The sequence below is a fragment of the Schistocerca cancellata genome, chromosome 1 (genome assembly GCF_023864275.1).
Source record: "Schistocerca cancellata isolate TAMUIC-IGC-003103 chromosome 1, iqSchCanc2.1, whole genome shotgun sequence".
NCBI classification, from domain to species: domain Eukaryota; kingdom Metazoa; phylum Arthropoda; class Insecta; order Orthoptera; family Acrididae; genus Schistocerca; species Schistocerca cancellata.
The window spans coordinates 300,586,406-300,612,861 of record NC_064626.1 but is presented as its reverse complement, the minus strand read 5'-3'; the positions used below and the strand labels follow the sequence as shown (position 1 = coordinate 300,612,861).

The 26,456-nt window shown below is 37.9% G+C and overlaps 2 protein-coding genes across 2 annotated transcripts in view; one reads left to right on the top strand and one right to left on the bottom strand.

Annotated features, from left to right (window-relative positions):
- Positions 1–1,272: 1,272 nt before the first annotated feature.
- Positions 1,273–25,661, bottom strand: LOC126172087 (tRNA (uracil-5-)-methyltransferase homolog A-like). The gene is made up of 11 exons (XM_049920851.1): positions 25,543–25,661; positions 24,886–25,233; positions 18,270–18,440; positions 17,916–18,062; positions 11,429–11,621; positions 10,708–10,835; positions 10,027–10,277; positions 5,665–5,896; positions 2,875–3,067; positions 2,442–2,777; positions 1,273–2,160 (listed from the first exon to the last, which is right to left on the bottom strand). The coding sequence occupies exons 2-11, from the start codon at positions 25,210–25,212 to the stop codon at positions 1,460–1,462; spliced, it is 2,679 nt and encodes an 892-aa protein (XP_049776808.1). The 5' UTR covers positions 25,213–25,233; positions 25,543–25,661; the 3' UTR covers positions 1,273–1,459.
- A 162-nt stretch (positions 25,662–25,823) lies between these two features.
- The window catches only part of LOC126172185 (lysophospholipase D GDPD1-like), a 155,743-nt gene continuing 155,110 nt past the window's right edge, over positions 25,824–26,456 (top strand). The window contains exons 1-2 of the mRNA XM_049920859.1: positions 25,824–26,041; positions 26,213–26,255. Coding sequence (XP_049776816.1) covers positions 25,900–26,041; positions 26,213–26,255 — 185 coding nt within the window. The 5' untranslated portion in view covers positions 25,824–25,899. The remainder of the gene's footprint in view (positions 26,042–26,212; positions 26,256–26,456) is intronic.

Genomic DNA, 26,456 nt, shown 5'->3' with positions numbered 1-26,456 from the left:
CTCCACAGCCACCCGACGTTGCAGAAAATACTTAGCTTTAAGATTCTCATTTTCAGTACCATAGCCGAGACCCAGAGCCAGCACTCTGACTACAATACAATGGTTAACGGAGGTAAGAAAGCTCTCGCGCGTGTGTGGGCCGCAATTGTAACTAATAACTAAAGATCTTATGCTTTAAGGGGAACTGACTAGCCGAGGAAATTAATATGAAAAGTTTAATACATTGTACAACTTATATGCTCATGTTTTAAGATTCAACGAGTCTAACATTCATTCATTAACATAACGAATAATTTGAAATTAATATTGTTAAAAAGGAGAACTTCAGGAACGCATTTAATCGTAAAATCAAAATTTAAATGAAATATCATTTTTATTAAGGCCCACCACGTAAGTCGGCAACAATCAAAAAATAATAATAGTAACAATAATAATATATATATTAAATTACGACGGCCGAAGTTACGCGAGATTGTTCAGTCTCGAGCAATGTGTTTCTCAAATGTACCTACTGCTAACAGTATTAACTGTTACTGCACTTTTCTTTTAATGAGAAATCTTTGACTACATGCCCCAGCTAATTCACTTTTCTTGAAGCAGTGTTTGGATATCTGTCAAAGCTCATGTAGGCTTAATGACATCCATTCCCTCCCATATTAAAACTTTGAATTCCTTCCGTACTTAGTTTGTAGTGTATAGCATACCACAAATGAAAATCTCGCCATCAAAACTAATTTCTTCACATCTTATCTACTATCTAGTTCTCACTGTTGGATGTTGATGATTACCATCATTTTATAAAACTTTGTACTGGTATCTTCTAATTAACTTCCAGTAAATTAAACCACCCATCATTCAAATTTGCTCATTTAATAAACATCTACAGCCCTTGAGTATGGTGCATAATAGTAAAACTGCACACTTTCTATAATTTTAGCTTTCCAACATTGAACATTCACCAAATTAGATGAGCTCTGCAAGTATCTAATCAATCACAGGAACACAGAAGATTGTAGAAGACTGCGAAATCTCCACTAGGAACATATACTATTTCACAATACCAACTCTGATCCTGATTTAAGCAGGCATAGAATTTATTGCTCAAGCACCCACCAACTTTGATTCAAATTATTTATCCAAAGTGAATGCCACACTCAAATTTTTAGAGAAAGTTGCACCCCATGGACAATAAGTTAACATTTCTAGTACTACTAATACAGCACGTCACATTCAAATAAGTGTGTCTTTGGCGGAATAAATAGCAAATGCAACTCTTTTCACATTCATTTATTAAAAATTTGTGATACATCTTGGGCCACAGGGACAGAAAGAACTGACACAAATCAATGACATTAAAAGAAAACATTACAAATATCATACAAAACAAATTCATCGGCTTTAAACACTCAAATATTGCACAGCTAAGTGCTCGTTACCAGAAGATACATCTAAACTGTATTCATCTTCTACCACCTCTGCCTCCCCCTCTTCCACCAGCACCTCTACTACCACGGCGACCTCTTGTGTCACGACCACCTCTCTTGCCGCCACTTCTACTACCTTTGAAAGGAATTCCACTGCTAGTTGATTGTGCACTATGGTACTGAGGATACAATGGCTGTGGAGTGAATGCAGCTGCCCCAACAAGACCACGAGTAAGACCAGCTCTGTACGCCATTTCTTCTCTTTCTAACATGGTTGCTGCTGTTACTGCAGCAGGGCCTCCAGCCAACAGTGGACGGACATTACGCCCTCCCATGCGAGGAGAAAAGGAGGAGTCAATTGCATCCTCAACATCACGGCGGAAATCTGAGTATCGACTCAAGGTCAACTCATCTGAAGAAAAATCAAGCCCACGTCGAGGGTCAGGACCTCTTCTGCCACCGTGGTACGCACTTTGTGTTAGCGGTGGGGGCAGATAATCACGTTCCAGCAATGGTGTTGGGCCATACCCATCGTCATACATGTCACGAGCACGGAGAGGGCGCCCAAAGTCACGAGGGTGATCCAATAATCCAGGGGCTGATGGATAAGGTCTTGGTGCCATGCCTCTGGCAACAGGAACAGACCGCATACCACCTCTCATTCCTCCCCTCATACCACGCATTGAAGGGCCACCAATCGGCATCATGCCAGGCATGCCTCCACGCATTCGTCCACCTGAATAAAAGGAATTTTGTTTTTAAAAAAATAAGGACAGTACCTTAAGTTAATGTCTCAGAAAATGTCCAATTAAGATTTGAATGAAAAACTGTAGAAGAACTCAAAGCTTCAAGTAAATTTCAACCACATGAAGCTCTGCTTATCTTCACTTGCTCTCTGCACCTTACGTACAAAACTAGCTATTTAAAAACAAGTCTTGCCTTGGAAAAGGTGCACATCACATTTAGCAAAACATGCAAGTATAGATGTGTACAAACAGGGAAAGTGGAAAATCTCACCTCTTCCTCGTCCCATCATGCCAACTTTCAGACCACCACGTCCTGTGCGACCACGCAGAGGTTTACGCACTCCTCTTGGAATAGGATGTTTTGCCTTTGGTAGAGTGGCAGGATCAACTCGTTCCAACAACATTGCCATCTGAGCATGCATAGTATGTGGAACTACGTCCACTGGAATAGTGCGAGTTGGCACAAATGGATGTCCTGTCATACCATTCTTCCCCGCTGGACAACATAGGTCAAGGAAGTTGCGTATTGGAGCCTTATGATTGGAACACACATAAATAAGCTTCTGCACATTTTCCATCTTCCTTAGTTGCTGCATCACTTTTTGATCTGAAACCCAAAAGATGCATTATTTATAATGTTTCACGAATATAGACAAGAAACTAACAACGAACACTGAAACCATTCTAAATATTATTGTACTAACTCAATCCAGTTCTTGGAGGATCCAAAATTGGTACAACATGTTTTCCAGTTATTTTGGGTTCCAGAGTAGGTAATGCATCTTCAGCACGACCAGCAATAAATTCACAATTTGTAATTTCATTGATTTCTGCATTCTTTTTGGCATCCTCAATATTCTGCTCAAGGTATTCTATGCCAAACACCTGTCCACATTTCTGAAAACAAAAATAAAGAAGTGTACAGATTTTTAGATCCCTGTAACAAAATTCAAAAGTAAATTAATAATATCCAAACCTGTAATACATTCAAACCACACCCATTCAGCAGCTTTAATTCCAAAGGTATGAATTTTCATATGAGCAATTTGTTTCAAAGAAATTTCTCTTCACTCAGTATATTAAGCTCTGGCAACCAGTTATGTTTCTCTTTATTACCTGCACATTTGGTACACTATAAACACCACTTCCACCAATATATTTTGCCAATAGCATTTAATCTGACAATTACTGAATTCTGCCCCTTCATTAATTACTTAATTTCTGAAATTGATACCCTTCATTTCAGGAAGTGCACACACTACATGTCAAGTCTGCAAAATACAGTTGCAATTTTTCAAATAAACATACAAAAGCACATGGGTATCAGCACTTGTGAGTGTAAGGCAAAGATCCAAGTGAGGGATTATCAATATTTTTTCTTCATAAGTGCTCAAGAAATTGTGCTATAAATTGACAGAACACACATAATGTGCTTTAGTTTGCAGACGAGAAGCAAAATATCCTTACTTAAAGTCAACATACAGATTAATTAAGTTATGAGCTTAATGTGGAAGAAATTAAGTATATAGCAAATGTAAAGCAAGTGGCAGCTGCAATCTTAATTCCACAAGAAAAATAACTTTAGTCTCAAAACTTTTATTTTAGATACAGCCAACATTTTATTCAGAAGGAATAACAAGACATCTTACCGTATTTACTCGAATCTAAGCCGCACTTTTTTTCCGGTTTTCGTAATCCAAAAAACTGCCTGCGGCTTAGAATCGAGTGCAAAGCAAGCGGAAGTTATGAAAAATGTTGGTATGTGCCACCACAACTTCTGCCGTCAAATATATGTAGCACTACGCGGGCATGCTTTGTAGGCACAAAGATAAATACTGGCACCAAAACCTCTGCGTCAGTAAATAATTTTTTTAAAAAAGTAGAAAACGAGCTTTTTTTCTCCGCCGCGAGTTTCGACCACTGCATTTTCATACATTATCCAACGAAGTAAATACAAATTCCGTATTGTTCATCTTCAAATGTAGCACAATTTCAGTGTACTACGAAAATCTGACTGGGATGTTTGTCAATATGGCCAACTCTACGTTCTGAATTTTTTCCTATCTGTGAGAAGAGATGGTTGCTAATCGGAACCTGATGAAATTTGAATCACATACAGTATTCTCTTCACCATAAGAATAATACGAATATAAACATTTTGCCATGTATTCTTTCGTGTTTGTTGCTATCTCATTTAAATTCTGTCTGCCTAATAAACTACAAAACTAGAGTGAGACAACAGCAAACGCGGAAGAATATACGTATCGTGTCATGTTTATATTCGTATTATTCTTATGCCTAATAGTGATACAGTCAGAAATGAAGCACGGCAAGTGACTAGATTTTTAAATCTAAGATGACTAATTTCTGTGCAGAATTTGATGTAATAAAGAAGCGGCCGTAAAGATTTTCAAACGGAGAAAATTTTCGCCTAACTCTCGTTCAGAACATGTTCTATCATACGCAGTCTACTATTTGATTCTTGTTGATCATCATCAAAGAAAGCAGCAGTGTAAATAACAACAAATAGCAGTCTCTTGCCATTGTTTCGCTAATGAGACGATTCCTCTTTTTTTTGTAAGCGGCGGTAGCGCGCACAAAAGCAAGCCATGCCGCGAGCCGCAACAGGCCGTAAACACGCACTATCAGAATGCGACAAACAATGCATGACAGTGCAGTAATGCATTTTCAGCTTAAGAGTGACGCAAACACCTATAACAAAGAAAACGGCACTTATCAGATCAAAGCAAAATAAGCAATCGATTCAAACCAGACGAAGCACGTGAAAAAGGAAGGGTACCCGTATAAATACGGACGGAGCGCCTGCGCATAGCAATGGCTACGTGGTAAAGCTTAACTGCTAAGGTTACGACTCGAACCAAACTACTGTAGCTGTATCGTCATTCATTCGACCTAAATTGTGTCTCATATTACAATGAACCAGCTTTGTATCAATTTGGAGGTGCGGCCTAAAACTTTTCTCTCCCCTTGAATTTCGAGTCTCAAATTTCAAAATGGTTCAAATGGCTCTGAGCACTATGGGACTCAACTGCTGAGGTCATTAGTCCCCTAGAACTTAGAACTAGTTAAAGCTAACTAAACTAAGGACATCACAAACATCCATGCCCGAGGCAGGATTCGAACCTGCGACCGGAGCGGTCTTGCGGTTCCAGACTGCAGCGCCTTTAACCACACGGCCACTTCGGTTCAGGTGCGGCTTAGATTCGGGAATTTTTTTTTCCGTTATTTCGAGTCTCATTTTGCAGGTGCGGCTTAGATTCGAGTAAATACGGTATTTAGCACTTAATTTAATCACCGAAGGAAATTCAATGGATGCTTAACATTCCTGACAGTTCCTTTCTCTACAAATAGCTATTACTTTCTCCCTAGGTAAAACAAATAACCGAGTAAATACAAAATTAGAATTTTCTGCAGCTATACAATATTCTGTATAAAATCTTAGTAAAATTACAATAGTAATTTACAATACGTACCTTTGCAATGCACAAACCAATGCCACCAGTTCCACAACAAAGGTCCAAAACAGTTGTCTCTTCAGTGGGTTCGACAAGTTCTATGATAGCAGAATATAACACCTCTCCACCCTTTGTATTTACTTGGAAGTACGAGGAGGGTGATAAACGAAATGTTAGATCAAGCATTACTTCCTCCAGGTGTGTCTTGCCATAAAGGTGGTCCATATCTGGTAGTGGCACTCCAATTAACCTAAAGAGGAGATACTTGGTTTACTGTTGTTCAGTTAAAGATTCCAGGAACATTTTTATCTTACTCAAATATCTTATACATTTTACTGTCATGTAAGCAATAGCAGTCTGCATTCCAAACTGCCTTTGTATCTCATTTGCAGAAATTTTCTTCTGATGTTAAATACATAGCTTCAAACATCCTATCCAACCAACTTAATGGCATATATTTATTTATTATTTATTTGCCCATCTTTAAGCATTAACACTCAATCGATGTCATAAATAATGTACAATTTACATATTAAGAAATATAACTATTGAGAGGTATCACACAAAGCTACAGTATACATTTAAAAAGTACATACATTCTCCACATGTTTAACAGTTAAATGTGGAACTACAGAGACAAAAAGCTTAGGATGAGGTACAAACAGAGTTGCAAATTGTTTCATAAGTCAGGTCTATTTTTGAAGACTTTGTAACTGTTAAAGTTTTCTTTTATGTACAAAAGGCAGCTTTATATAAAAAGAGAAGGGACTGTCATTATCTGTAATTCTTTGAAGTATGACCTATATGATATGTTATTTTTGGTAATCCCAGAGATGCTCCTGATGGCTTTCTTCTGCCAAATAAAAATTTTCCTGGACCAAGGAGAATTACCCAATAGAAGAATACCACAGCCAATATGGCAATGAAAGAATGCATAATAGGAATTAATCATCTGGCTTTCAGAAACACGGGTGAGTAATTTTTTTTGTAGATAGATAACTCTCGAAAGCTTTCGAGATGTTGTCTATGTGACTCTTCCAGGTTAATTTCATATCTAAGTATATGCCAATAAGTTTGGTAGAAGTGTACTCAATATCAGCATTGGATAAGCTGAAGGATATATTTACAGTCTTTTCATAGTTAATAGCTAATCATTTGCTTCAAACCACATACTGGATATCTGAGAAAATCTTTACTTTGCTCCTCCACTTAATGTCATCCTCTGACCTGATTAAAGTTGTATCTGCGTAAAGCACAGATTTGCATGGCATATTGCTGGGCACGTCATTTATAAATATTATAAACAATGGTCCAGGCACTGATCCTTGGGGATCACCTCTAGTGACATTCAGTAACTGACTTGACCGTTTTAGCTTATAGTTTGCCTTCTGTTACTGAGATATAGTTTCCATAGGAAAGGCAGTCCCCTAACACCACATGCATGGTAGGCATTAATAGGTAATTTAAATGGTGTGCTTAGACATGAACAAGGTACATTATCATTAAATTCATATAGCAATCATGTTGCACAGATCTGAGTGACATTCTTAAAATAGAAATTTATTCAAAGCACAAAGTACAGCTTACTGTATATTAAGAACTGATAGGCTTGCAATACAACTCCTAAGCAAAAAACATGTTACGTGCTACAGACCTCCATTTATATGCCCTTGTAATCAGTGGTTGTACTCCATTCACCCTCAGTTCAACCCAAATGTAAATAAACACATGGATTGCACACACTGAGCAATGCTATTGAAAGAGCCCACTAATGCTTTATATTCTTTACAGTCCAGTATGTCAAAAATGTTTTTGCCATCTATGTGATTCCCCCATTCCAAACCTCACTGATAAATGCTTCCCCTGTTCAATCTGTTGAGTCTATGGGATCTTGTCATTTTAGGCACTGTGGGAGAAGCTGCTCATTTATTCAGCTAAAAAATAGCAAAAATCATTTAAGGTTTTTAAAAATCTGTTCATACTGATTGCAGAAATAACTGCTGTATTTTGTGTGCATGTCCAATGCATTAATGGGCAGAAAGTTTAATAACACAAATGAACAGTCCAAACCCAGCACAAAAAGCAGATTCTAACAGGGACCTGGAAATCAATAACAAAAATCTTATCTTTTGCATCACAAGCAGACTTCTCCTGGCCAAAAAATATGTTTTGCTAACATTTCAAGTGAGGCCCACAGCTAGTATCAAGTCAGGGATGTTACTAACCAACCAGAAAATACGATTTATCGAAACAATTCCACTAACATATACTGTAAGTCAGTGCCCAGAGTTAGATCTCAAATCAGTGCCAATTTTCTTTGCTGTAGTAAATTACTGTTTGGATGTGTAAATCTACAAAGATGACATCACATTAACTTACATTTCATTGGGCTGAAGAACAACAGTGAATAAATTTAATGTGAATTTAAGTCAACTTTCACTTCAAAATTTGAACATAGGTAGGGGCATTAACGTTTATCTGTGTAACAGGAAAAACAGCCAGGCAATTCTTTCAAACTACACTATGCTTTGTAACTAAAGGCCATTCTAAGTGTAGTTAATGAAAGATGACTAAGTTATATTGAAATACAGACTAAGTACTTTGCTGGGAGATATTTGCAGATGGAAAATTTAGAGGATACCTGGGGGTCATCTTATAAAGAACAAGAATTTGACCTGCAGTGAGGAAAATGTTTCAATCATGGTGCACTTAGCCACAAATGGTTAGGGAATAGCCAAGTGAAGAAAGTTGCAACAACCATGTTCAAGAGTGCCAGGGTAAGAAAGATTTCACAAAGGGTGCAGAGGATGGAATCAGCTCAACAATGTGCTTCTGAAAGTACTTAAACTGCCATCTTTTAATTATGATGATTTTCCCTAAGATTTTGAAATTAAATTTTCAGTAATTAAGTTACATGTATCTCCAGAAAGGTTCCAACAATATACACCAAGCCTCTCCAAAGTAATCATGTGATCTTTTCATTGTGATTAGCACAGACTACAAGTGACAGCAGCTTGCCACAGTTTGAAAGGTACTGAAAGTAGAATGAGCATAAATGCTTTTCCTAATACTACTATACCTAATCTCATTCAATTTTGGTACAAAATGGCTGACAACAAATCATCAGAATTAATTTCTGAAAATTTAACTGGACATATAAATGTACTCACCAAACAGCAGCTAAAAACAAGTAAAAAGTATTAAAGCCTGCATGCTTTTGGAGCCAGTGGATCCTCCTGGCAGAAGGGTTGAAGGGGAAGCAAGAGGATGGAATAAAAGGATTGGTGAGGCTTAGGAGGAACAGGTAGAATTCGGAATCACCACCCAGAACAGAGGAGACTTACAGGATGGGATGAGAAGCAAAGTTCTTTCCTTCTCATCCTGTTCAGTAAGTCTCCCTGACATGGTTTGGGATGATTTTTCCACAAATTCCCCTTTCAATAAATCTCACCAGTCCTTTTACTTCACCCTCTTCCTTCTCTTCAACCCTTCTGCCAGGAGCCACTGGCCCCAAAAGCTTGCAAACATTAATACATTATGTGTGTGTTTTCCTGCCACCGTTTGACAAGTGGATTTCTTATCTATCCAATAATATTTATTAACTTAAAATACTAAAAGTTATCACGTGAAAAATGCTTCCCTATTCACCTCTTTCACCCCTCCAAGAAGTATTATACAAGCACACACATCCATCTTCAGATAAGGTGTAATAGTGGCGTAGTAGATGAAGTTTTTGTGATGGTTTTGTTATCTGCCCAATTCAAGAAATTTGGACTAGAAATTTAAAACCTATTACCTTTATTAGGTGCATATCAATGAACATGATGCAAAAAATTATTCATATCAGAAATTAAGATAAACTTCACTTGTTGGCCTGTCTTGGCACACAAGATATAACAAAGGCAGAAGATTATCACGCATACAAGAAGCAATTTTAAACTTATGGATGAGGCTGATTAGATTTTTGACTTTAAAGGACTACGAAACATGAACAAGTTACTTTAGAAAATGCTAATTTCATTTCCCGAACTGAACTGAACTAAACAATGCCTCATATCCCTGTGTGAAAATCTTGGCAACAAAAATCAAGAGAAGTAAAATCAGTATAAACAAAGAATGTGAAAGCCAACATTCCTGAGTAATATATCAAATCTGTATTCAACACACCGATGATCACACAGCTTAATTTTGGCACCTGTACTAAATTTGCAATGGTCTGTATATATACTGCAAGCTTTGATACAACAGGAAATTACAAACCTAATAAAATAGTAACTGAAGCAGCTACATTAACCGTACTTCAAACAACTTACATTGCAGTGACATGTGCCACACTATAATATTCATATTAGATCAGAAAGATTGTTAATATGAACTTACTTCTCAGTGAACTTCTGAAAATACAATGAAGTAACATTGCAAGCTCGTCCCTCTCCGTTGACAAAGTAGTCACGGATGTCATCCTTCATCTTTGTTAGCTCCTCTTCACTAAGTTGTTGGGGATGAGCCACAACAACAATCATCATCTCACCACTGCTTGTCACTCTTACAACAAGGTGTCGCCAATAACCTTGTCGTTGTTCAATACTAAATGGTTCTTTATCTGATTTACGAATATAATCTTGGAACAGCTGGTATTGTGGGAGGGGTGAAAAAATCCGATTAGGTTTCATTATCCATGTAATATGCACAAAATTTTAATGAAATTTAATGTAGCAGCAACTACTTTTTAATTTAAATTCTACCATTACTATTACATTTTAACTACTTAAATAGAACTATAGTACCGTTCAGAAGTCACGTTGAAAACAGCTCTGTATCAAAATGAGCATCTTATATTAAACAACCATTCAAAGTGATCTGGTTGCATGCAAAACAATTAATTGTCCCTATGTTTGCAAAATATACACATGCTGCAACTCCAACATGTGGATTTACACAGCAGCTAAGTACTTTTACAAAAGGCGATATTTATGTATTGATCATCACGAGACCAGGAGCGGGCTGTTTCGAGAATACACCCCCACAGCCTGGCTGCTCGGTGATGCTTAAGACTCCTACCTTAACAGCCTCTCTCATTTGGTCAGGCAAATGTTTTAGCGAATCTGCTGGTCCAACCCCCATAGAGCCGTCCTTGTAGTTCTCCAGACGGCACCCCACCGTGCGCTCTTGCGTGTCGGGGTTTAGCCCTAGACCGTGACAGGTGCAAGCAAGCACGTAGCATGTCCATTAGCCGAGCACTGGCACAAGACCGGGCTCAATTTTTGTAAACAAAAAGGAGCCGGTCCTGGACAACTTACTTACAACAAAATGTTCATTTCACATTGGTAAATACATAAAGTCCACATTAGGTGGACCAAATCTCATGATACACATACTGTAATGACACAAAGAAAGATATTTCACATTTCGATTGTCTTAATAATCACAGCAGCCCATTAAAAATGAGCCAACAGGAAAAAAATTTACAATTTCTGAATCAAACTGAAGTTTTCCACACTTCGATATTTGCAATATCTACAAAAAATTTACCGTTAAAACATCAATTGCACACAATATATGATGTTCATACTTCGATTAAAGTGTGCTGATGAGATCAAACAAGAATTTTTAAAACTTGTTGAAATGCAACATACGGATAATTCCCTCTTCAAGTTCAACTACTGTAAAATTATTGAAGGAATCCTTTAGCTTTAGTATTTGGCTCAAGGAATTCCAAGTATGTATAAAGTTGAGTATGAATGGGAGCCACAGACATTACTTGATAATTAGCTATACTTACCAATACGGAACTCGCATTTGTTTCGGTATGCATCTGTAACAGGTGAAGGGCGAATTTCATCTAGTTGAAAGACAAGCCCATCATGCTTCTCCCTCTGTTGTTCAGCCCAGCCTGCCAGCTCTGGGTTGCGCCGGACAATTAGGTCCCCAAGTCTAGTTGCCATTGCCTTCAACTCTTCAGTCTTCTTTTTTAACTGTAAGTGCAAATTATCCTTTTTCTTCATGTTGTTCAAATGTAGGTGAGAAAGGTTTAATTTAAGAACTACCACAGCATAAAGGAACACTTGGTTTAATGTGACTGGTGACATTTAAGACTGAGCACAAGCACCATACAGACAAAAACAGGGAAATTTGTGACAGCTCCTAAAGGACGACCCTTACATTTAAATGGTACAAGGGTATTTCAGTAATGAAAAAACGGATTTAGAAAAAACTATGTTTAACAAAAGGAGACTTGATACTTACAAATCCCCAACAATATCAATACACTTGTCTCAGACAACTATTTTCTATACTTTATGCAAAGAAGTGGTGTCTGAGCCACTTTCCTACAAATTCTTTGGCCTCATTGTTGAACTTTTCTCCACATAATGCCTCCTCAGGGAATAAAGCATCATATGTCAATCTTTTTTGAAAAGGGTCACCTTACATGTCAGATTTTTCTTAAGCCTGCACTGGCTTGTCTCCTTGTGCCATTGCATCTGTTCTTTTTGACACACTGCACTTGTTTGTGTATTGGAGCTTGTTAGAGAAAACATTATGAACAGTGATAGCAATTACTTCAAGTTTTACCATGTGTGTTTCTTCATGAATAATTAAGTGAATGTAGGTTTCAAGTGAAGGAGTTGAAATTTTAACTGGCAAGCTCATCTGTCACTAGTTTGACAGAAGTGTTCTATCCACTTAGAAATTTCAATAGTTCATACAGTATACTATATTAATCATCTGACAACAGCTTTTCTCCAGGTTTTCAAATCAGAAAACAAAACCCAAACACTGAATGATACTCAATTAATACAAAAACTTATGGTAGACATCGTTCAATGCAATCTAGACATTATAAATGAAACCAATTTTATCCATCACCCCTTTCTAGCTCATCCCAGTAATACCAATAACAAAACCACTACAAACTCATTTCGTCAGTTTGTTTAATTACTAAACATCTCTTGCAGTTATGCAATTTTTCCACATTCAGACTTTTTAGCAGATTACAACTGTTCTGCACTGGAGCTCAAACTTGGACCTTTCATAATCAAGAGCATAAACAATGATCTGGCCTCACACCTTCACCTCTGCAAGATCCTCTTCTCCCTCTCAACAACTGTAACTGAAAACACACAGACACATACCACCACCACCACCACCACCACCACCACCACCACCACCACCACCACCACCACCACCACCACCTTTTAGAGGCCAGCTGCTGTTTCCATACTCAAGGGACCAAACCTCCCAAACATGCACATGCATGACCACTCATTGAGAGATATTCAAATTAAGAAAATTAATTTTGAGCATCCTCAGTAAGACTTATCATTCAAATGACAATTTTGATTTAATTATAATCCATTTCAAAATACTGACAGTTATACAGTAATATTTCCTACTTCTTACAGTTGGGTTACTGTAAATGACACAGCAATCTCAAATATGGACTACCCTAAAGCCAGAAAAAATACCACTTGTAACTTAGACATTTAAACTGTGTAGAAGACTGAGGCAGTAACTTTTTTTTAGAGGTGTAAAGTTTTACCAAGGTCTAAAAGTTTATTATTTTAATTATAACTTTGAAGGTTTTAGTTTATCATCCTAGAATGCATTCACAATCTCTTACCCATCAACTGCCTCTGATTTTTATCCACATGAACATAACTCCACAAATTCCAAGTGTGGTCTTTTCTTGTACACAACTGGGTAATAGTATTTGAATTAATTTTTAATACTGAGGGGAAGAACTGAATAACACCTTGTGCTAGGTTAGGTTACTGGAAACTGGATACAGTGTACATCAAAAGAAGGAAAGAAATCCACCAAGATGGAAACTGAAGCTACATGTGAGACTGCAACACTCAGTATCAGATACAGGTATAACTGGATCCAATCAACCACCACTGCCATCTGATTCAACCGAATACTTACCACCATTCTACTGTGATACTTAGTTTTCTTAGTGGTGGGAGAGAGAAGATATCCTGCAAAGCATTACACTAAATGCCTCCTCTGACAACTACTTAGAACATCCCACTCATAAAAGAATTGAACTGGACCAAATCTCAAGATCACATGACAAATTACACACAAACTGGCATCAGTGACACTGAAGTAGTTGTAACAACAATTTTTAACACAGTACAGAAGAACAAATATGAAGAAAGATTTACATGTTCATTAAATTACACACACACACACACACACACACACACACACACACACAATCAGCAATAAGCTCAAGTGGCACCAAAGTTAAGTGTCCAGCCACAGATGGGACAGGAACTGAAATTCAGGGTAACAAAACAGAAGAAATGCTTGGTTCTGTTTTCAAATGACGATTTACAAACCATGGAAAACCTAGTAGTATTGCCCTATTTAATTATCTACTACTACAAAGATAAGTGAAACAGGTATTAGTGCCAGTGGCATAGACAAATAGCTGAAGCATTTACAACTAAAATGCTCAGGGACAGAGAAACAGATTTGTGACTAGTTTGAGTATTCCTGTGGGGGGAAGGGGGAGGGAAGGAAAGCGTGATCAGACCCTTGGTCAAGTTGTATACAAATGACACAGCAGACAATACTAACCCCAGGTTTCCATGGATGATGCAGTTGTGTAACTGTGCACATAACAAGATCTTGTTAAGATTTCAAAATAATGCCAAAACTGGCAACTCATTTTGACTGCCATGCAAGGGATAGGATGCAAACAGCACCTGTCCCCTGCAGCACTGGCACTATTAACAGCACTTCCACGCTTCAGCAGAAGTGGAACTCACACAAGGCACTAAAAATCACTCAAACACTGTTCATACAACTGAAATTGTCCAACATTGAAGTGCAACAAAGTAACACAGCATACAACTATGGCTAATTGAAACAGTATTATTAGCTAGCTTAAGTTGGCTAAAGCCAAAAATGAATGACTACAGGCTGCAGCAATCTGACTTACAATTCAGGACTAGGGAGTGCTCTGCCAACTGCAATTTGAACACACTGTACCACATGACTACAGTATGAATTCAGATAGCTAGGTGTAACAACTTTTAGAGATATGAAACTAATGACCACAGACTCAATTCTATGTAAAGCAGTTGCCAGACTGCTTCACTGGTAGAATACTAGTGTGCACCTGCACACACGCAACCCTTTCTGGAATAGTGCAAGTGTGTGGGACTGTATCAAATAGGATGAACAGGGGATAGCGAACATATACAGTGAAACTTATATACAGTGTTTTTAAAGGCACTACGAATTTGGAACACTGTATGAAGGAAAACACTTTAAAGAGGAAGACTTCCCGTTAATTATAAAAGTAGCCAAATTCTACTGACAATTCACTACAGAAAACCACAACAAATGCATGCTTTGTAGGCACAAAGATAAATACTGGCGCCAAAACCTCTGCGTCAGTAAATAAATTAAAAAAAGTGAAAGACGAGCTTTTTTCTCCGCCGCAAGTTTCGACCACTGCATTTTCATACATTATCCAAAGAAGTAAATACAAATTCCGTATTGTTCATCTTCAAATGTAGCACAATTTCAGTGTACTACGAAAATCTGACTGGCAAGACTGTTTGGGATGTTTGTCAATATGGCCAACTCTACGTTGTGAATTTTTTCCTATCTGTGAGATGAGATGGTTGCTAATAGGAACCTGATGAAATTTGAATCACATACAGTATTCTCTTCACCATAATACAAATATAAACATTTTGCCATGTATTCTTTCGGGTTTGCTGCTATCTCATTAAAACCCTGTCTGCCTAATAAACTACGAAACTAGAGTGAGACAACAGCAAACGCGGAAGAATATACGTATCGTGTCATGTTTATATTCGTATTTCGTATTATTCTTATGCCTAGTAGTGATGCAGTCAGAAATGAAGCACGGCAAGTGACTAGATTTTTAAATCTAAGATGTCTAATTTCTGTGCAGAATTTGATGCAATAAAGAAGAGGCCGCAAAGATTTTCAAACGGAGAAATATTTTCGCCTAACTCTCGTTCAGAACATGTTCTATCATACGCAGTCTTATTTTATTCTTGTTGATCATTATCAAAGAAAGCAGCAGTGTAAGTAACAACAAATAGCAGTCTCTTGCCATTGTTTGGCTAATGAGACGATTCCTCTTTTTTTTAATTGTACGCGGCGGTAGCGCGCACAAAAGCAAGCCATGCCGCGGCAGGCTGTAAACACGCGCTATCAGAATGTGACAAACAATGCATGCCACAGTGCAGTAATGCATTTTCAGCTTAAGAGTGACGCAAACACCTATAACAAAGAAAACGGCACTAATCAGATCAAAGCAAAATAAGCAATCGATTCAAACCAGACGAAGCACGTGAAAAAGGAAGGGTATCCGTATAAATATGGACGGAGCGCCTGACGCATAGCAATGGCTACGTGGTAACGCTCAACTGTTAAGCTTACGACTCTAACCAAACTACTGTAGCTGTATCGTCATTCATTCGACCTAAATTGTGTCTCATATTACAATGAACCAGCTTTGTATCGATTTGGAGGTGCGGCCTAAAACTTTTCTCTCCCCTTGAATTTCGAGTCTCATTTTTCAGGTGCGGATTAGATTCGAGTAAATACGGTATGCCACATGCATTAATTGGCCAATGTGAAAAAGAGTGCAGTTCCAAACATGAACACTGTGTGTACCTCAGGTGTACCGTGTAATAGGGTACAACATTAACACACTGTACAGATGCTTACCATATGCTCTCAAAAAAAATCTACACCAGTGACAAATGCTATAAGGAGGGAAATAACTGATTAGGGTAGAAAAATACAAGCATTATGCCGAGGAAATTTTTGTACAGAGGAAACTTCAGCATTGTGCATATGGGCTTTTTGTTGGAAGCAGAAAAGATTGAAATAACAGAAGAAAATATATGGACAAATGTTATAAAGAGATTTCACTTTAAGACAGGCAAACCATCCCATGATAACCTACTTAGAAAGTTTCTAGACTAAGAACACAGTGTAACACCCTGCAAATCAATCCCACTGATCTAGGAGAGAAGCTCACGCTAGTAACAGCCCATACAGAAGCTTTACTTGTGCTCCCTATATGAATGGAATGGGAAAAACTTTCAAAGCAGTTTACAGAGTAGATATGGATTGGCAGTAGTGCAAGGTGGGAAATTACACCATGAGGAAGTTAACCAACTTTCCACATGCATGCATGGAAAGGAAGTGGTGTTTCAAACCCATGCAGAAATCAAACTTTCATCTGACCTGCTGAACAGATAATTTAAAAGCATTTTGATACCACTTTGTCTACTTGCCCTTTAACCCAACTTGAAACTAGCTATGCCACAAAGCAGCAGGTCACCACCTCTAATTTCGTATTCACATTCACTGGTTTTACGAACTCTCAGTATAAACCAGTCAGATCTCATTTTATACTACAAACCACCCTACCAACAACCTACATTTCAAAAACTCATATGCAAAAGCAATATTGTCAGTATTAAATTCTGTTTGCACATGTAAGTCATCAAAATGCCACATCATTATGCCATGGGACAAAACTTTCACCTGGTATCAGTAGGTTCAGCTGACTCCACTCCTGAATAGAACTATAGTAACAAATCACAAGACCCCTCTTGGTGACAATTTTGGAAAGAGAGAGAGGACGATCCCACTTCCCATTTCAGCACCAGAAACAATATTAGAAGAACTGAGGAGTAAAGGGGACTATTCACCAAATAGTAGAAGTGGTGACTTGATGGTTGCAAAATGAAAACTTGGACAAATCCTTTAGCAAGCGCCCCCCCCCCCCCCCCCACACACACACAAGCTGTATGGGTCTATATGTGGTTAGGTGTATGAATGCCTACTGTAGTCCAAAGAATTGGTCTTAAAGCCAGCATTTTCATTCTTTTATTTTGTTTGCCTATCAACGACTCTACAATTAAGTGAGTGGCCCCTTTACCCCTAAATTATTGTATCAGTACTTTTCTTGTCATGGAAAAAATCTCTACACAGATGGTCAGAAGGAATTTAAGTAAATAATGTCATGTGTTGGGAATTTTTTACTGCTGACCAATAGGACTGACAAGTTATTTAAATGCATGCATATGCACCAGTCTCACAACTAACTCAGAGCCAAAGAAATAGCCCTTAACACACTAATAGACAAGGATTACAAAATTTTCCATCACAATATATGCAGAAGATATCTCCTCTTGCACTGTTTATTACTACCAATGAATTGTTGCACCACTCACCGAACATAAGTTTACTTTGTAACTCACCTGCTCCTCATATGGAATGTTGTGATAGGGAATGGTTGCCATTAATACGCGTTCTTCAACAGACAGATCAAGCTTTGCTTTTTTAGCATCACTATCATCACCTGTACTATCTTCAGGTTTTCTTTTTTGAGCATCTGTTGTAACAATCTGCAAAACAAAGTATTTCATCTTTTAACTTGGGCACAAAAATGCAGTTAATTTTGTGTATAGTTCTAATTCATTCATTACCTGAAATTTCTTAACAAAACACTGTGCCACATGCATATTAGTAGCAAATCTTCACTTTTAGCTACATTGCAAGAATATTCACAAATTAGAGTTATAAACTTCTGTTAAAGGCCTAAGAGTACTTACACTGCACGTTAAAGTTTTGCGTTTCCATGTATACTTATGCAAAGCCTTCTGTGCTCGGTGCTGCTCTTCTGGTGTATTGAATGTAAGGTGAAGCCATGGATTTCCTCTCTTAGGACATCTCACATAACTCAGAGCCAACCCAAGCTCTTCTTTTACTAACTTCTTGAATTCCTGCAGAAAAAATTATTTATTGAGATAGGCCAAAGTGAAGAAGGTTATGCTTAACAAAGTGATTTTCCATTCCATATGCACAAACATGAAAAGGCATATCCTCAGCCATTAATGAAAATTAATTTTAAAAATATTGTGCTGAATTTTCTTGCACCTCTAATACTGTCTTCTAATCTATTCACACCAGTGCGATGTGTCAATCATTAGGTAAACTGACGATAAAAAGGAAAATTTTCCATTCACAGCAGCAGATTCCAAACAGTATACAGTGGCCAATGCACAATAACCAATTTTCAGCCGAAGCACTCAAGTTAATTTGTTCAGTAGAATGCCATCATCAGTGTTTGCAACCTTTCAGATGCATATCCTGCAACCTTTCTAAAGATTTCACTGGAACTATTCTATTAAAAAAAATTCATTTTTGCACTACTCAAAGCTTTATATGCCATGTTCATAATTCATAATCATTCTTTTAATGGTAATAGGTATTGTGATATTAACATGGAACTAAGGTACTAAGTGAAATTTGAAAAGTTAGAAATGAAAGACAGCATTAAACAGGAATTTATTTGGTGTGTATTACAGAATATCTTGCTGTGTATGAAATTTAGCTGACATACTGGATTTTTCTGTACACTTGGGTGGAGGTATGTCACCAAGCTGGAGAAAATTTACCTGATTTAGCAACCTCATTTGTCATTAAGCACCAGCAACACCACCACAGTTAAACACTCAACATTCCAATGTTTTATAAATGGTTTGAAATATCAAAATGAGATTTTGGCAATTATAGTACAAAACCAGGAAAGTATTTTACCATATAGTTATTATCTACCATGTTACTCCAACTACTGACTTTCAATGAAAATTTAATTCTAAAGCCCATCGATATCTGGTGAAACAAGAAATGCTATGGGTTTTGGAACAATGGAAGTGTAGACTCTCATATTTAATTTGTAGTGAGTGTGAGCTTCTTCATAAGCTACCTACTGACCTTACTTTTCCTGAGCTCACTCAAATTTCAGATTTAACTCAAAATACACCACTCAACACTTCTCTGAAAGCTACGAACCAAAGCAGGTGACTTATGAATGGGAGCAAGCAAGTGCAAATGTGGGTGGAGGGGCTCCACTTAAATAGAAAAAATGTGAGGACAGGTTTCAGTTTAAATTGGCACTTCCCCTCCAGGACCTGCCGGTAACCTCACTGGTACCGCTTTCCCCACGTGTGCACTGCCAATTGTGTTTACTGGCAACGGTATACTGTATAGACTAAGAGATGAATCATTCCAGTTAGCTAGAGAGAGAAAACTATTTACTTGGTCTGTTTTGCTTCCACACTTTTCTTTTCCATATCAGTGTTTTCCTGTTCTGGAGGGAAAATGCAGCTAATTTCTTAGAATAATTATAAACATGAACGTTGCCAAGGTAGAGTGGCTTGCATTCCTTCCAGGTACATCCACAATGCAGGTGACCTGGAGAGGCTACTAACCTACAATTTATCTGCCCTTTTAACATTAGGCAACAGGGTGTTGCTGAGTTGGTGTTTTAACAAGCTGAAAGGAGCAAGCTCCCTCAAGAACACAAAGCTCTCTTGTATGGCTCAATGATGGCATATGCTTGAGTCAAATATCCTAGAGGTCCAAGTCCCCCTACCATTCAAGTTCCAGCAGGGGAAAACGCAGGAGAACAAAACTTACAGTTTAATCACCAGAGCAAGCGACGTTAGATCACTTAAACACATCCATCTACATCTATACTCTGCTAGCTACAGAGCGGTGTGTGGCAGACGGCATAAGAAATTGTGAAAAGTTAGAACATTTGTGATGTGCCTAGTTTTTTTTTATGTGTAGGCCAAGTACAGTTCTTCCACAGCTTTTATGACACCTCACCCTACCACAATATACCTACAAAATTAAATCCTATGATGTAGTTAAGAGAGCTAAGATGGAAACCCGTTCTAAGCAAAGAAGGGAAAGCAGAAAGGTGGAAGGAGTATATAGAGGGTCTATCTATACAAGGGCGATGTACTTGAGTACAATATTATGGAAATGGAAGAGGATGTAGATGAAGATGAAATGGGAGATATGATACTGGGTCAAGAGTTTGACAGAGCACTGAAAGACCTGAGTCAAAACAAGGCCCTGGGAGTAGACAACATTCCGTTGGAACTACTGACAGCCTTGGGAGAGCCAGTCCTGACAAAACTCTACCATCTGGTGAGCAAGATGTATGAGACAGGCGAAATACCCTCAAACTTCAAGAAGAATATAATAATTCCAATCCCAAAGAAAGCAGGTGTTGACAGATGTGAAAATTACCAAACTATCAGTTTAATAAGCCACAGCTACAAAATACTACTGCGAATTCTTTACAGACGAATGGAAAAACTGGTAGAAGCCGACCTCCGGGAAGATCAGTTTGGTTTCCGCAGAAATGTTTGAACGCGTGAGGCAATTCTGACCCTACGATTTATCTTAAAAAATAGATAAAGGAGAGTCAAACCTACGTTTCTAGCATTTGAAGACTTAAGAGAAAGCTTTTGACAATGTTGACTGGAATACTCTCTTTCAAATTCCAAAGATGGCAGGGGTAAAATACAGGGAGCAAAAGGCTATTTACAATTTGTACAGAAACCAGAAGGCAGTTATAAGAGTCGAGGGGCATGAAAGGGAAGCAGCTGTTGGGAAGGGAGTGACAGGGTTGTAGCCTGTCCCCGATGTTATTCAATCTGTATATTGAGCAAGCAGTAAAGGAAACAAGAAAAATTCGGAGTAGGTATTAAAATCCATGGAAAAGAAAACTTGGAAGAGAAGTTGAACGGAATGGACAGTGCCTTGAAAGGAGGATATAAGATGAACATCAACGAAAGCAAAATGAGGATAATGGAATGTAGACCAAGTCGGGTGATGCTGAGGGAATTAGATTAGGAAATTAGATACTTAAAAGTAGTAAAGGAGTTTTGCTATTTGGGGAGCAAAATAACTGATGGTCGAAGTAGAGAGGATATAAAATGTACACTGGCAATGGCAAGGAAAGAGTTTCTGAAGAGGAGAAATTTGTTAACATCGAGCGAAGATCTAAGTGTCAGGAAGTGAAAGATGGACGATAAATAGTTTGGACAAGAAAAGAATAGAAGCTTTTGAAATGTGGTGCTACAGAAGAATGCTGAAGATTAGATGGGTAGATCACGTAACTAATGAGGAGGTATTGAATAGAATTGGGGAGAAGAGTTTGTGGCACAACTTGACAAGAAGAAGGGACCCGTTGGTAGGACATGTTCTGGGGCATCAAGGGATCACAAATTTAGCATTTAAGGGCAGTGTGGAAGGTAAAAATCAGAGGGAGACCAAGAGATGAATACACCAAGTAGATTCAGAAGGATGTAGGTCGCAGTAAGTACTGGGGGAGAAGCAGCTTGCATAGGATAGAGTAGCATGGAGAGCTGCATCGAACCAATCTCAGGACTGAAAACAACATCAACAACAACATAATAGGTGGAGGTTTACTGATTCGGAACAATAGCAAAATGGACATCAATAAACTTGGGTACTACAGAGACTGAAGAAAATTTCTATTATGCCAAGAATATGTACAGTGTCCATTAGTCACACAATCAAGTAAGTGTTATAAGGTTCGTTTGAGCAGTTACCAGAAAGCGCCAGACAACAGGCTGCACTGCGCATGCGCAGCTACGATGACATAGGTAGCCCGTGCTTGGTGCTTGTTCTGCTCATACACTTTTCGTCGTATTTCTGATGGAATTTCGTGCGTGGTGGGGTGTCACGTGATGATGTGCAGCCGTGCGGCATGTTGTTGAGGACATACTGAGTTGTACTTAGAGCAATTATTTTATCATATCCCACACAAATAAAAGATGCAAATAAGGAAGCAGTTCTTGGCAAAATATCATTTCAAAATTAGACTCCACAGCTTGAAGTACCATCAAATTTTGCTAAGGGGTGACTGACAGACTTTTTTTCAATTCGTACTCTGCAATATTGTTATGTAGCATTTCCAACAGGTTTACGCCTACACAGCACTGCAAAAAGCTAGTAGGATGGTATTCAAATTTACTGCACAAAAATGAAGACAGTTGCTTGTGTAGCTTACACCACAATAAAGGACAAATATCATGTGATAAAACACTGTATGCTTCCAGTCTAAAATTTAGCATAGAATGGCATTCTATAAATTTAAGACGTAAACACAAATTAAGAAATAACTTCAGGCCTAGAGGAAGTACTAGACATGTGCCTTGTGATCGAAAAACACTTTCACAGAAGGCAGATTTGTAAAATTCTGCTACAGCTGTCATATTTGAAACAAAATATTTAGTACAAAACTACTGACCAAATTTGCCTACTCGGTAAGCTTCAAGTCAATGTTTATGTATGTTCGTACGTATATAGCATTAAGAGATCTTACAGTGTCATAAAAGGAACAGGACATCACAGACTACTCCAACAGCATCGGAATTTCATAAACCATACTAAAATGCTTCATTCTGCTCTAATTGCACATTTCTATATCCAAATGCACTCTGAAGTACCCTCAGCTTGTCATGTGGTTTTCATGACACCAATTTTCGTGGAGGTCCAGTACTGTATTCTCTTGTTTGGTTCTTTATTATGGTATAACATGTTTCGTCCCAGAAAATGGAAATTTGCACTTTAAATTGAATGAGGTTGAAAGTAGCCAATAGTAACATGGAAATATAAAATCAGAAAATTTGAAACTCCTAACTTATTTTGGTCTTTCATGGTTATGAGAATGTATATTAATTCACTTGATGGTTCCTGGCCACATAAATCTGTTTTGATTTCATTTGACATGGGAGCTGTAAACGAAGACATGAAACACACACAAAGGTCATGTGGGGAAGGACACCCCCCCCCCCCCCCCCACTATAACTCAGCTTCCTCTGTGTATGCGCGAAACTGGCAGCTTGGGCACACCAGAAAAAATTTTCCGGGTAGCTTCTGGCTACTTGCTGCTACTGTTCATAGAGCAAACAGCCACACTTCAAGCAGCCAGAAGCGGGAGGAAGGCACTGTTGATAGGTGAATTCAGCTCTGCGCACAAACCTGCTGCCAACTGCTCATACCAACTTGTGAAGTAACTCACTGTCCACTGAAAACTTGTGGATGGTTTATCTTGGTAACAGCATCAACAATGACAATGTGAGTCACGTACGGGGCCAAAGGTTCTCATAAGGAATTAGCCTTTCATGCATTTATCTAAATATGATTAAAAATTTTAGGTTCAATTGTTTATCAGCTATTCTGTAAGTTATGTATTTGACTTTTAAAAGCAGCTTTGTACTCCAAATTCACATTTTCTGTAATAATTTTTGTGTGGTGCGATAAACTTCATGCAGGCCTCAGAGCCTTTATAACTTGTACAAAGACATGTTAGTGTAGCTGCTAAGTAATGCTTTTGATTGCAAAATGAGCCCTTTCCTTGTAAGACACTGAGTCACTCAAAACTAAACATTACTCAACTGCAATTAATGAACAATGTCAACAGAAAATATGTCAAGTATGATGACTAGACAAGACTCGCACATTTCATAACAGGGCTCTAACATACCTTTCCAAATACTGGGAGATATGGGTACATGTAAACTTAAAAGGATAAGAGCTGTAGCAGGTCTCTCAGAAGTGCCTTCGAACCCTGCAATGAATAGACTAGCCATGAATTTCTGTAAATAAATTAAAACAGCCCAAATAAAGTGAATGATATAATGGAAATCTCTCCCCAACAACACTAGTTTGCCAAGCTACAAATGCAAATTAATCTGCACAGATACAAATAAAATACTGGAAACAAAATTTGTAGTATCAAAATGCATACATTTCCTTGTGTACCTTATTTCAGAATCTTGATAAAGAGAAGTTCTGAAAACACTGCCTGTAATTTAACATTTTCAAAATTGTATGCTTCAGATGAGGTCAACCACACTCAGCAAATTAATTTAAAAAAAAAAAAAAAAAACATCATTTCCAGGTTAAACATTCATCAATAACTGACGCTTTCCATTGCTCTTCAATTCTTACTGACAATACCCTTGTATGACTAGAGCTGGCTGATTTATAGTAGTTTCCCTATAGTATCGGGTTCATTCGATGTATTATTTAAATCTGACAAAAGGATCTGACTGTACATTTTTATACCTGCTTGAACATTCAAAATTTAACATTTGATTGTAATTGCAATAACGAAAATCTCAGAATGCTTCAACTGTCAGACATAACCTAGCACGACGTTAATAAATTAACCATTGCTACAAATAAACCTGAAAAAAATTGAATAAATGGGGTGCACGCAACAAACAAAAGAGCCTTGTCACATTTCAAATCAATAACTACAACACGTTCGTAAGACTCAGTGATCAAATCGAATTTACAATTAAATTAATTATATCTGTATAAATATATACATACCCCTAACGGACAAAACCTTGGTAGGCCGCTCACTTTAATTTTGTAAGTGCCCGAAACTTTCATAGGCTCTTTATCCTCATTATCGACTTCCCCGTCGGCGTCACCTTCGCCATTAACCTTGGCTGCTTCAGCTTCCTTCTCATCGCCAGTTTTACTTTCTTCAGTGGCGGCTTGTTTTTCCTTTTCTGAGCTAGATTCTTCTTTGGGAGTTTTCATTTCAACTTCCCCATTAGCTGCTGGGGCTGATTCAGATGCTGGCTGAGCCGGAGTTTGATTTCCGCCCTCATCCACATCCATTGGCTCCGTTTTAATGGTTGCAGCAGCCATTTTGTGTGAATCGTCACAAAGCTACGCCGCAACACGAAAGTATATAAATTTATTAACTACAACCATATTTTAATTCATATGTCCACTATTAGCCACAGTAATGCAAGGAAACATGTATTATCTTTCCATAAAACTTATAACTTCTCACTTACTCTACAACAACGCCCGATCACAAGCACCGGCACTTTACACACCTCTAAATAATGTTTCAATTAGGTATTAGAGTTAACTAATTAATACTAAGCAAATAAATGCTGATCTGTACGTTGAATTCAACAAACTTAACTACAAAATTTCAATAGAACCAACAATAACGCCTCCAGTACTTACCACCGCAGTTCCCACTTCACTCTACGCGCAAAAGTTCGCCAGCAAAGAGTTGCAACAGCGCACGACCAATGGCGTCGTAACCAAATATCGATTTGTGTCAAAGATCATATATTCTTTAATTTCACTTTTAAATAATAATTTTATAAAACAAATTAAACTACATGCTAAAATCAGTCCATCATTTTCAAACAAACTCTTTATTTTCTAACTAATCAAAAATTTTACTGTGAACAAAGTGGCGCATGCGTGTGGGGTTTGCTCAGTAGCCCATACCACTGAACTTTGGCGCCATTTCAGAAAGTCATCAGGACGAGAATTCAGATAAATGATACAAAATTTCTGTAGTCATATTGGTGTATGTTACTAGCATTAGTCATGGTAATTGTTGCTGTACTAGGAGGATACGTTATGACGTCCTTGATATTGTTGAAATATCCGAATTTAATACACAATCGAAAAAAGTTAAAATTTAAATGTAGACATATCAGCCATCGTGGAGGTAAATATACATAAAGTCATGAATTTAAATGAACTTTCCGCACCAAGAGATGACAAAGCTTTATGAGAGAGCTGTCGCTCTCTTTATGTGGCAATTTAGAGAACCAAAATAAAGCTTTGGCCTATCCTGCTTGAATGCTTACTGGTTTTCAGAATTGATATTTTATTTCAGGAGCTGGCGAAAACTATGAAAACACAATGACGGCGTTTAAACGGTGTGTAAATAAACCATTTGTAATTAATTTATGCGTTACACAGTAGAGATTTGCAGCAAATGTATCAGTTACAAACAGTTAGAACCATGTTATAGTCCTTTGTTACGCGTTTGTCATGCAAATTGTGGCCCCACACATTCGGTTTTGTGTGCTGCACGTTTCATTTTGGCTTGTTTAACAACAGAAAAAAGGTTGAGGTGG

Coding starts and splice junctions, on each gene's coding strand:
- LOC126172087 (XM_049920851.1), bottom strand. CDS start 25,212: ATGGCTGCTGCAACCATTAAAACGGAGCCAATGGATGTGGATGAGGGC. Junction 18,063..18,269: donor GCAAAACTTTAACGTGCAGT/GTAAGTACTCTT, acceptor TTTGTTTTGCAG/ATTGTTACAACAGATGCTCA. Junction 10,836..11,428: donor CAAATGCGAGTTCCGTATTG/GTAAGTATAGCT, acceptor GTCACGGTCTAG/GGCTAAACCCCGACACGCAA.